Below are 12,860 nucleotides of genomic sequence, written 5' to 3' on the forward strand. Positions count from 1 at the left end.
AGCAAGCTCTAGATGGGTGCTCAGCAAGCACTAGATGAGTGTTCAGCAAGCTCTAGATGGGTGTTCAGCAAGCTCTAGATGGGTGCTCAGCAAGCTCTAGATGGCCACTAGAGAGGAGGTTCTTGCCTTGGATAAAAGGCTCAGCTTAAGAAGATGGGCTTTATAATCCCATCAAATTCTGCATGCTTGACCAAGGGCTCACCATTCAATTACTTCTTGTTCCCCATCTTTGGGCTCTAGACACACAGTGTAATTGGCATTTGAATGTGACCTCACCAAGGGCCTCCCACATTCCCCTAAACCTGTAATCTCACCTTCTTCCCAATCAACAGTCAGAGAGCTTCAGCTTCCACAGAGGATGTCATGGCTGCACACCCCAGATCCCAGCAGGACTCTCATCTGATTGGTTCCCTTAACCACTTTTTCTCTGTCCACCCTGGTGGAGTTAGGACTTCTCTTTGAAGGCCCCAGGATACTTTGCATCTGTTTTTCCTTTATTTATCTTAGAAATACATCGAGACAAAAGCCTTTTAATCGCTTTGTTGGTCTTGTTTTCCTACCCTCTGGTCCCTCTCTCCTAATTCCTGCTAACAATTCCATCTTCTGGGCCTCAGGAGGTCCCTGTGGAACCATCCAGGCACACAGTTGGCCTTCTGGCTCTTACAGAGTTTTCAGGACAGAGGTCCTTGCCGCGCAACCTTGACTAATGGGAAGTTCTTCCTTGGGCCTCCCTAGAATCTGTCGGGATGCATCTTGGGCTCTGGTAGGTTTGCCCTGCCTCGCGGGGCCAGCAAGCAGCAGGTCAGCATTCTTCTATAGAAAAGAACAGCACAATGCTGATGTCTTTCAATTCCACCTGCTCCCCATGCGAGATTGATTTTCAGCCATTTTCCAGTTGAAATTCTTAGAGTTATTAGTTCTTCATGTTCCACGTTCCCCAGTCAGAACAGAAAATTCTCACTTCTTATTTTCCCCTTTTATTTATTTTTGAAAACAGTCCAGCCTTGTGAAAAATGGCCAGCAGAACTTTCCTAAGCTCAGTCTGTGACTTTGTGGGCTCAGGTCCTTACTCCTAACGTCATCCTTGAGACCTCCTATTGCTGGGAACTTGAGTATCAAAAAATTGGGGAAGGGGTAGTCTGGTTCATCCACATCACTGGAGGGCCTGATAAAACACAGATTGCCATTTTGATCCAGCAGGTCTGACCCCCTCAGAATTTTCCCCCAGGTACTGTTGGTGCTGATCTTTCAGGGACCACATTTTAAGAACGATGGATGGAGCAGTGCCTGGGTGGACCACTCGAGGCCGCTCTGACAGGTGAAGGGATGCATTGTCTAATTAATCCTCCTGTTCTCTCCCTTCCCCATCATCCCCCTGTCGCCCCAAACCCCGCAGATTTACCTTCTGAATCCTGCTCCCCTCAGGTTTTGATTCAAATCCATTTGCATCATTGCTTGAGCATACTCTACCCTAGAAAGGATGGAGGAGGTGATTGGGAGGGTGGTGGGGAGCCTGAGAAATTACCCCAAGATCCCTCAGAGAGCCGACAGACCACAGTCTCTCATAGAAAGAGGCTGCTGACCGGGACGCAGACTTGGTGGAGGCGATAAGTTCCCGGCATTCTCTCTTCTCTGGGCTGCAGGAGGTGGACATTTACACAGTGAAGACGGAAGAGCTCTCGTTCACATCTGCATTCTGCCTGCAGATACAGCGCAACGACTACGTCCACGCCCTGGTCACCTATTTTAATATTGAATTTACCAAGTGCCACAAGAAAATGGGGTTTTCCACAGGTGAGCTGTTTGTTGCTTCCCAGAGCCTCCTCCCTCTCCCATGCTTCCTCAAGTCTTTGTGGGGTGACCAGAGCTGGCCTTGACTTGGGGAGAAGGAGCTGGGTGTTAGCTGGGTGACACCCATCAACCCCTCCTACCATGGAGGAACTGTGCATCCTTACACTTGTGCTGTCCGAGGGGAAGGTAAATAATGTCGTGGTTGTTACAGCCCAAGTTGAGAGTGTGTTGGATGAGGGAGAGGCAGGAGGTAGGGCTCAGGAAGGGGTCCTGAGACCCTTCAAATGCATATTTGTTCAGGTAGCATTTTCTGAGCACATTCTGTGTGGTGGGTGTGGATGGAGTTGAATAAGCCTAGTCCGCACTGCCATGCTTCTGTGCAGGACACAGCCTGTCTTGCAGCAGCCTGCACACTGGTCTCTACGTCTCCTTCCCTTCTCCCTTACTTTCACACCAACCCATCCTTCATTAAATCTCTGATGGTGTTCCCCCAAGATCACCCCACTCCCAAATCCCAGCCCCACTTCCGAGGTGCCTCGCTGCCTGCAGTAGATAAGCCCGGCAAATGGGGATCCCATGGCCTGGCCCTGGTCCACTCTCCAGCCTCATTCCTCACCACCCCTCTTGGCCGAGCCCTGTCCCATCTACCCCACAGATGGCCCAGCTTCACTGAGCTTCTTGCTGACTTCTCAACTCAGTGAGGCCTCTTCATTCTCTGGGCCATGGCTTCTGCACACACCAGTCCTTGTCCATCCAGGTGTGTCCTGGAGGTGGGAGGGGCCTTTGTCAGAGGCTCTCATCATCCCCTCTTCTCCTGGGTCAGTCTGCGAGGGCAGCCATAACAAATTACCCAGGTTTGGGGGCTTAACCACACATGCAGTTCTGGAGGGTGGAAGTCCAAGGGCAAGGTGTCAGCAGGGTGGATTTCTGGTGAGGGATCTCCTCTTGCCTTGTAGTTGGCCACCTTCTCGCTGTGTCCTCACGTAGTCTTTCCTCTAGGCTCATGAACCCTTGGTGGCTCCATGTGTGTCCTAATTGCCTCTTCTAAGGACACCAGTCAGACTGGATGAAAGTAGTCACCTCTTTTAAAGCCCTTTTTCCAAATACAGTCACATTCTCAGGTACTGGGGATTAGGACTTCAACATGAATTTGGAAGGGGGTTACAATTCAGGTGGTAACACCACCCCTGCCCCATCTCTTCACCTGGTTTCCTGTCTCAGCTCAGGGGTTACCTGATCCCCACCTTCCCTTTGGGTCAAGGTTCGATGTCCTCAGGGCTCCCTGACATCCCGTGCATGTGCCTGTCATGGTGATGTTTCAAGTGAGATACATGCACAACAGCAAGAAGAAATCAGGACAAAAGGGCATAAAAAGTCAAAGAAAACATTCTCACTCCCAACCCATCCCACTCCCACTCTTCAGAGGCAAATATTGTTATTAATGATTTCTTTTGTATCATTCCACCAGATTTCAGTGGGTGCACAAGCACATGCATATCCATAGACGCCTCTTTTTTTGGCTTTTTATTTTGAAATAATTATAGATTCACAGGAAGTTGTAAAAATAGTACACAGAGTTGTGTGAACCCTTTGCCCAGCTGCCCCATTGATGGTGTCTTATGTAAGCGTAGTACAGTATCAAAACTACACGATTTTTTAAAACTTAGATTGGATCCTACCCTCCGCACTGCCCTCGGCTACCTTTTCTTTATTTAACAATGTTATCTTGGTGATACTCTCATAGCCTCACAGAGATACCTAGCTTCTTTTTTTAAACAACCACACAGGATTCCAACACAGGGCCTATGCCACTGTTTATTCAGCATTTTCACTCTTTCTTGCAACCGTCAATCTCCTGCATGAGTAGGGATCAGATCTCAGTGATCTCTGCATTCTAGGCTTCTAAAGCACAGTTCTTAACAAATGGCTCTAAGATGTGTATGATGATACGAACCCTGCCCTTGAGAATGTGTTCCTATTGAGTCTTCCTGGGAATTGGGAGCATGTCATCAGGGGGTGAGGAGGTGAGTAGTTGCATGTCTAGCAGCGGGAGTGGGGAGGTGAGTTCTACCAGAAATCGAGGACATGATTCTTTACTTCCAGAAGCCATGATGACAATGATGCTTTTTTTCATTTTTTTTTTCAGAGATGAGGTCTCACTCTGTCTCCCAGGCTGGAGTGCAGTGGCGCAATCATAGCTCACTGCAGCCTTCACCTCCTGGGCTCAAGTGATCCTCCTGCCTTAGCCACCCAAGTAGCTGGGACTACAGGCACATGTCACCATGCCTGGATAATTTTTAATTTTCTTTTTCTTTGTAGAGATGGGGTCTTGCCTCATTGCCCAGGCTGGTCTCAATGATTCCCTTTTACCTATGGAAAGAGAGGCAAGAGACAGATTAATCTCTTCACAGAAAGGCTTTTCCCAGAACCAGTGCCTCTTGACTACTGAGATTGGATTTTCTGGTTTCCGTCAGCCAGGCTGTACTGGTGCTTTCCTGCCCTGATCTGGGTCATTATCCACTGCTGCCCTCCTCACAGGGGCAGTACGTGTCTTCCCAGTGGGCAGCAGCAGGCAGGAGGCGGAAGGCGGGTTTCACTTTGATCTTGAAGGATTGAGAGGACTATGCCTAGCAATGGTGAGAGTGGGGGTGGTGAGGGAGCTGGGGAGAAGCCTTCTTGGGGACAGTGGCTGTGATTGGAAGCTAGGGGTGAAATCACAGGAGCTGGCTCTGCCTATTCAATCACCAGGATGATGTCTAACCCAGGGCCTGCCCTGCTGTAGGTGATGAGAAAGTCGGTGGGCAAGGATACTCTGGAAAAAGTTCTAAGTTTCCAAAGCCCAGGCTCCATCCCTGCAGCTCTCAGCCAGAGTTTTATTTTCCTTGAGATGATCTATTAACATTTCTAGCCCCCAAAATCAAGCAAGCAGCTGCTGGACACTAGAGATGGCTCCCTGGCTCTGTAGTGTCAGGGATGACATTCTTCATGGTCCCATGTGGAGGAGCCTGGATTAAGCTCACATCCAGAATCAAGACATCAGCTCTAGGCTGCCTGAAAGATGGTGAGGATTTGCCCTGAGTGCTGAAGGCTCTAACCCAGTGGCTTTCCTTCCTAGTCTTTGGTCACACTCCCACCACAGTCCCACGTGGCTCAAAGACCACGGATCTAAACCCAGCTGTGAGCGTGCTCCTCTGTCTTTCTGCAGTTATGGTGTTGTGCCTCCTCCCTTTTGCACAGAATTCCACATGCTTAGGTTCCGAAGACATTTGGACGTCCTCCAGTCTCCAGTTTGTCATGCCTTAGGGAAGTGGTTTTCAAAGTGTGGTCGCTGGACGGCTGACATCATCAGTATCACCTGGGAAATTGTTAGGGTTGCAGATTCTCAAGCCTCACCCTGGACCTCCTGAATCAGAAACTCTGAGGGTGGGGGCCAGCAGTCTGTGTCTTAACAAGACCTCCAGGTGATGGCGATGCGTGTTCCAGCTTGAGGCCCACTGCCTCTGTGCAAGACCGCCCTGAACCAGAGGGCTGAGAATTTGACCAATGTTGACTTTCTTCCGGAAAGGCTATTCCATCTCCTCACTCAGGTATACCCTCAGGCCGCACCAAGACTCTGTGCTTTCTGGCTGCTGTAGATCCCTCTTCTTGGCACATGCCTATATGGGTAGCAATGGGGGTGGGAGAATAATGTGTTGAGTTGCTTTCTCAGCCACCTTCCTATATCAGCATGGGGGCTCTGTTTCTAGCAGGTAGCCAACTTCTTTCCCAGTTAATGTGGGTTAGCAGCGGGGTATACTCAGACCATCTAGACTCTGACAACCGACTGAGTAACGCTTTCTGTTTTTGTGGATCTCAGATGCACAGACTTAATCTAATTCTTGGCTCATGCCATATGTCATTATTGGACCATTCATGGTTCACTTTTTGCTAATTTATATATTAATACAATGAATATCCATGAACTCACCATGTAACTCAGCAACCAGATTATAAATTAATTACTATTAACTAGAACATAAAATAGTAACTAGAATAAATTAATAAATACTAACAAAATAAATTAATAAAAACTAATAAATAAAATAAAGGTATTAGTATTACTATTAGAAGGGAAATACATCAGTTAATATTAAAAATAAATAGCTTTTCACTAAAATATAAATATTAACTAGAAAGACCATGGTAATAACTGTAACGATTATAATTATAATTAAGTATAAATAAATTAATGCATATTCACATTAACTTGCTTACACTTATTAACTCGAGCCATGCCCTGACTCAATGACTGAAATGCTGCTACACCTCTGCATCTTCCTGGATGCCCCACCCCATCCCACCTCCCGTATAGATGAGCATTATCCTGAATTTTGTGTCCCTTATTCCCTTGCTATTTATGAAAAGTTTGATCACATGGATGTGTGTGCCTAACCAAGGTATTGTTTGGTCTCAGCTGTTTTTGAACTTGATGCAAAGTGTAGCCTGCTGTGTGTGGTCCCTCCACATCAACCCCCAACTGAGTTTTCTGTCTCAGCCCAGCAGTAGCACGCTCTGCGGGCCAGTTAGAAGCACATTCCATACCACACAACCTGAAAAATGATCCCTTCTAATGACTCTGACATCTCTGCAGCTCCAGGCAGAATCTGTCACAAATAGGCACAGACACCCAGGGTTCCAGGCCGTGGCAGCCCGTGGGCACAGTGCCCCCCGACCACAACACATCCTCAGTGGGGTGGTAGTAGAAGTGGGAACTGGGGCCTCTGGGGCTGCTGTGTAATCCAGGAAAGTCAGGTAGCCGGTAGAAGGGCAGGAGCCCCAGCAGACGCATGCCTGGGTGCAAGCCCTAGTTTTTTCAGGTATCAGCAAGGTAGGCAGATCAGACATTGGAGAGGAGTTTGAGCAAGTTACTTTCTGGGCCTTGGGCTCAGGCAGCCCCTTTCTGCCATTGACATCCCATGACATTGAGTCATTTTCCCACATTGAAGAAGTTTCTTGGTGCATAGTCCTCCATTCTCCAAAAGGCCTGTGAATTCTCTAAGGAACATAATTCCAAACTCACAGCTAGAAAAATTATATCCCAGAAAGGATGACCAGCCACTTAGTCATTGATCAGTGAGGTGGGACGCAGGATTTCATTCCCTTCCCAAAAGCACCAGGAAAACTCTGGTGAGAGGCCAGGCCCTGCCATTCGCACCCTCAGCTCCCTGTATTCCCAAGCCCCATCCTTGGTCATAGCACCCACCCTACTTCTCACTATGTGCCTGAATGTCTTCTCACTGAGGCTGTATGATCGGGGGAGGAGGGGACAACGTGGTGTTCATCCCATTTGCTGTTCCCCAATTCTAGAGCCATACCTGGCCTGTGGCAGGCACCCTAAGTGGAAGTCTGTGGAATGGTGAATGGATGCACGGCACTGGTCATGCTCACTTCAAAATGTAGAAGAAAAGCTGCCTAAAGCCTAGAATCAGAGAGATTGTGATGGGAAAGGGACTTGTGGAGGGGAGAAAAGGGGTATGTGGGGCCGGAGTGCTAAGAGCAGGGAGGCATCTTCAGAATAGGGAAGGCTGAGAGCCGGTTGTACAATCTGGATGGTCATAGGTGGGCGTGGGGTGGAGGAAGGGAAAGCCTTCCTCCCTGACAAGGAGAACTCTAGATGTTGCCCACAACCCTTTGTTGAGTGCCCACCCTTGTGCATGGTGACATTCTGGATCTTTTTCAGTACATTCTCCACCACTAGAGAGAGGCGGCATACCTTTGCAGGCCAGAGCCATAGTTGATGAACTAATAAAATCATATACCACTGTAATGACCAAAGACTTGCCTGATGCAATGGCTTGGTATGTCGCTAACATGGGCCTAATATGTTTTAGGTAGGGTGGCTGTGTAACTCTTCTTTCCATTAAGGACACGTTTGCAGGTGAAGGGAAGAACTGTTAATCATTATGCCAGGAAAACAGATGTGAACTGGAACTGTCCTGGGCACAGCAGGAGGTTTGGTCATCCTTAGTCTATAATCCTTTCCCCTTCTCATCTCATCTCATCCTCGCAATGCCTCAGGAGATAAATATCATGACCCATATTCTGCAGATGCAGAAAAGGAGCCCCAGGTCACACCACTAGTCAGTGGCAAAGCGGAGACTGGACACTGGGCTATTGTCACCTAATTAAATGTGTTTCCCACTCTACCTTCCCAAAGGAGGTCAGGAGATGTACTGGGATTCAGCCATGGCTGTGTGTCTACATCACCTGCCCCTCCACGCCCCCCAGAATTACTGACTTCAAATCTCTTGGAGTAGAATCAAAATACTGACTTTTACTAAGTTTCTCCTGGACACTTTGATGGAGAACCAGGACTGGGAAAACTGGTTTAGACAATTACTCCATGGCTAATGGACCCATCATGGAAATGAGATGTTTATGGATGTTCTTAACCCTTTGATGTTGATATCAAGGAAAATAATCATCTTCCTCCAGCTCAAAGCCGGCATGTTTTGGGGACTACCATCAGAGGCAGACCCAGTGGCTGGCAAATCTGGGCCAGGAAGTCTCTGGGGGTCTCATAAGGCATCGGATTAGGTGACAGAAGGAGGCTGCTTGAATTCCCTTGCCTGAAGTTCTTTAGGAACAGGAGAGAGACACCTGTCTGAGCTGGTGTAGGTGGAAGTGGGGGCGAGAGTGCTGTCAGTCATACACTGACAGTCTCCACACATAACCAGAAACTATCTTTTGACTATTTAGAGGTAGCTGGCAGAGAAGGTTGTTGGGAGCAGGTGGACTTTGTCTGCAGACAGCAGTATGCCCTGGAGGCCAGAAAGGCTCGATGTGTTCAGGAACCCAGGCAGGGTCTGAAAGGGACAGACTGCACCTTCATGATCCTCCTTCCCCTTCCAAATGTGCAGGCTGCACTTTCTCCCCTTGACCTTGAGTTTGCATCGATTTCCCAAATGCACACATGGAGGGCTACTTGAGTCTCTCTCCAAACCACTGACATTTGATCAAGCCAGTTCATTGTGAAGGACAGAGAAACACAGACTCTTCAGTGCTGCTAAAATAGGCCTTGGGGTTTTGAAAGCTCGTAGAGGTCACCAGGTCTGAGTCAGTGCATGATAAAGCCCCAGTCGGTGCTGTGTGAACACCTGCCAGGATGGACCTCAGGTGGCTCATACGATTGTGGGACAGCTCTAATTCTTCTTGGTAAATTAAAAATCTGCCTTCTAATGATTCCTAGTGACTAGCCTTTGTTCTGCCCCCAAAGCTATGATAAGGCCACATGTAAGTCTTTCCATGTGACAGCTTTTGAAGTATTTTGGAGACCCTTATCTTATCCCCAAGTCTTCTCATCTTTATCATTGGTCCTAAAAAAAAAAAAGGGAAATTCTGGTAGAGGAATGCAACAGCCCAAACCAAGAGGAACTTCCTGTAATAAGATGGGTTCTTCTACAGTCTAGATTCCAAAGGGCCCCAGTGTAACCGGACATGTACGAGTACATTGAAACACCATAGACAGTTGCTCTTTGGGTTCTTACCATCATTCATGTATTCAGTACTCATAGATCTACCACGCACAGAGGCAGGCACGAGGAAGCAAGGCTGACCCCGTCCCTGCCCTCATGGAGCTTGCAGTCCATGGAGGATGCAGACAAATGGGGGTGGGGGAAAGACATTTATCTTGTGTGATACACACTGCAATAACAGAAGGTCAGGGTGCCTTGGGAGCTCTCAATCCAGGTTTTGCGGGTCAGGCAAGGCTTCCCAGAGAAAGGATGAGGAAGTGACAGGCTGGAAAGGAGGGAGAGGAAGAATTTCAGAGACAGCTGCTGGCGAGGATGATGGCCTGTGAGGCAGGATCCGTCACATTTAATGGGAGAATATGTCGTGTGCTGAGAGGGAAGGGAAGAGACTCAATGGCAGACATGGGGGAGGTGCAAGTACCACTATGGCTTTGGGTCATGCAGGATGAATGAGCTGTGGGCCAGCATTAGGGTTGTGGGACAAGAACCATCCCTCATTTCTTTCTGATCCAGTTAGGAAGATACACTTGAAACCCTGCGCCAAGGTGCTAGGTTTAGCTCCCCATGCATAGAGAAACAGGCAGGGAAAGCTTTTTTTTTTTTTTGAGACAGGGTCTCACTCTGTCACCCAGGCTAGAGTGCGGTGGTACAGTCATAGCTCACTGCAACCTTGAACTCCCAGGCTCAACCAGTCCTCCTGCCTCAGCCTCCTGAGTAGCTGGGACCACAGATGTGAGCTACCACGCTCGGCTAGTTTTCTCATTACGTTGCCCAGGCTGGTCTTGAACTCCCAGGCCCAACCAGTCCTCCTGCCTCAGCTTCCTGAGTAGCTGGAATTACAGCTATGAGCCACTATGTGTGCCCAGCAGGGAAAGCTATTTGCAAGATTGAGGACCAAGTACCTGCCATTATCAGTGGATCTGGGGAAACTGGTTTAGCTGTGGGGTTTGCATGAATGATGACATTTAAGGGGAGATAGGAGGGCCTACTCTACAAATCCCTTCCCCACGCTGTCTGAACATCTTCATTCTGTTGAACTAATTAAAAACAGCAGCATGTTCAGACACATGTATGTCGATGCATTGAGTGGGTGACAAGGCATTCATCATCCATCCCTTGCTATGAACTTGTAGTATCAGGTTGTCTGTCTTCTGATCCCCAGCTAAGATCAGCACTGAGGGGATGGAGATGTGATGGGAGGAGAGGCCACTGGGGCTGAGTGGGAGTTCTGATGGGGCTTGGAGGCGGGCTATAAGGACTATGCACCTGACCCAACAAGAGTGCTGGGGCGGGTGGTTTCAGTGAGTCCCGGGGGAAGCCCAGTAACTTCTATGCAGGGTCCCAGCCTCATCCCTTTGGAGACATCATCTGTGACTCTTTCTTCCCACCTCCCCTGTTCTTTGACCCCTCAGCCCCCGACGCTCCTTACACCCACTGGAAGCAGACCGTCTTCTACTTGGAAGATTACCTCACTGTCCGGAGGGGGGAGGAAATCTACGGGACCATATCCATGAAGCCAAATGCCAAAAATGTGGTAAGTGCCGAGGCCACCTGTGTCACAGAGTGGGGCCAGGGACATAGGGGAGAAGGGCCCCACGGAGCTGGCTCACTCAGGACCTACTTGCCCAGGTTCTTAAGTGTCTCGTGAACAATCAGAAACTTACTGAGGGAGGCAGTTGGTAGCCACATGTGGACGTGACTGGGCCTCACTGAGGGACTCAGGCTTGATCCCTCAAACTCCGCAAATAGAGGTTTTCCCTGGGTCCAATTCTGGACTGTCTTGGCTTTGAGGACAGCTTCCAGCTCTTTCTGTGAGAGGCTTTCAAATAAATGGGTCCTACCTCATTTAGCATGAGCTGGGCCAGGAGATAAGCTCCTGGTGGCTGGAGGATGTTTGGCGTGCATCTCTTCAGCTGGCCTAGTGCGAGGGAGACCGGCTGGCACTTTCTGGGCAGCCCCAGGTGTGGGCACGTGCGCTAAAAGTATCTGCAAAATGCTGGGAAGGTCACCTCACAGAACACTCAACCACCCATCAGTTTACTTCCAGGATGAACTCGGAACATTTTTTTTTATCAGAGCAGGAAGGATTTAGGGAGAAATGGAAGAACTTCCTGTGAAGACGAGGAGGGAGCAGAATGAATTCCTGTGGGCTGTTCAGGGGAACCCCTTAGCCAGAAAGCTTTAAGATGCCGGTGCTACCCATCCCGGTGGTGCCGGGGGCAGGCGGTGCCAGAGAGTGGGGCTGTGGCCTCATACCCAGACGGCTGCCTGACCCTTCGCTCTCTTTTTGCCTTGCAGCGAGACCTCGATTTCACAGTAGACTTGGATTTTAAGGGACAGCTGTGTGAAACATCTGTATCTAATGACTACAAAATGCGTTAGCACACGTGGGAAGCTGCAGAGAGCAAGGAGAAAAGGAACTCTCGCCTCGATCTGCCGTGCCGTCCCAAAGAATACCGTTTGCAGGACTACACACCTGAAAACCAGAGTTTTCAACTCTGCCTTGAAGACTGGTGAACTCCCCAGGGCTCCCGCGGACTCCGCCACTGGACAGAAGGCCTCCAGCCCCTCCGCTCTGCCCTGGGAGCCCTTCACGAAGGCTTTGTGTTGCCAACAAAGAGCGACCTCGCGTGCTGTGGCTGGGCCCCGAGGGTGGAAACGTATTCGCGTCTCCCCGTCTCCTCCTTAACTGTGACTCTCCGGGTCTTCCGAGTTTTGCATGCTGCGGGTGTCTAGGACAGACTGCTTCTACTAGAACCTGGAGACATAGCATCTTTGATAGCATAAGCCAGACTATCTGTGTGCGGTGGTGTGTGTGTGCGTGCACGTGTGAATGCGAGCAGCAGAGCTGATATTTACCCACAGATACCTGTATATGCATGCATATACAACCAAGTGGGTAGACCTAGGTGTTCACTCAGAAGGGTGTGTGCGTGTGTGCGTGCGCGTGTGCCTAGAATATATATTACTCTCAGAGGAGATTCTGTTGCTTTTGAATAGGAATTTGTTTTGTGATTAGTTCGCCCCTTCCCCACCCCTTACCAGATGTTAAGCAGCTATGAAACATTCTCTGTACTAGCTCTGGTCTCCTTTTGACTGGACTGTGGCTCTGAACCCTGAGCATATACCACGGACTCCGTGGGCGCTCAATAAACACACATGAGAACAAAACCGTGGGATGGCTGGTTCCTTGTGCTGTGAAGTGGGAGGGCTGGGGGAAAGCCAGAGGCCACCATGGTGTAGAGACTCAAGGGCAGCAGCACCTATGTGGGTTCACGTTTGCTCCTCAGCAGAGAGGTCAAGGCTGGCCTAAGAGCATCTCTCCCATGGTCTCTGAGGGGTCCTGCCTTAGAGGGTGAGAAGAAGGTCATGGAGCTGGGACTGGGGACAGGAGCTAACCAAGAGTGCACCAGAATGGACGGCTATGCATAGCCTGGAGACCTGTTAGGAAAACGCCCAGCCTTGGTTCAGGCGAGGTAACAGTGGAATCTATGAAGGATGGAAATACAATGTACTTTGCAGGGCATGGTGGAGTGTTTTGGTTTGGTCTGGTCTTGA

The 12,860-nt window shown here is 49.3% G+C and overlaps 1 protein-coding gene across 2 annotated transcripts in view; it reads left to right on the forward strand.

Annotated features, from left to right (window-relative positions):
* Nucleotides 1-12,473, forward strand: part of PRMT8 (protein arginine methyltransferase 8) — a 216,041-nt gene extending 203,568 nt beyond the window's left edge. For both annotated transcript variants that reach the window (XM_011967174.1, XM_011967173.1), the window contains exons 8-10: nt 1,644-1,794; nt 10,715-10,836; nt 11,601-12,473. In XM_011967174.1, coding sequence (XP_011822564.1) covers nt 1,644-1,794; nt 10,715-10,836; nt 11,601-11,684 — 357 coding nt within the window. In that variant the 3' untranslated portion in view covers nt 11,685-12,473. The remainder of the gene's footprint in view (nt 1-1,643; nt 1,795-10,714; nt 10,837-11,600) is intronic.
* Nucleotides 12,474-12,860: the final 387 nt, after the last annotated feature.

The sequence above is a fragment of the Mandrillus leucophaeus genome, unplaced genomic scaffold, assembly GCF_000951045.1.
Source record: "Mandrillus leucophaeus isolate KB7577 unplaced genomic scaffold, Mleu.le_1.0 Scaffold79, whole genome shotgun sequence".
NCBI lineage: Eukaryota > Metazoa > Chordata > Mammalia > Primates > Cercopithecidae > Mandrillus > Mandrillus leucophaeus.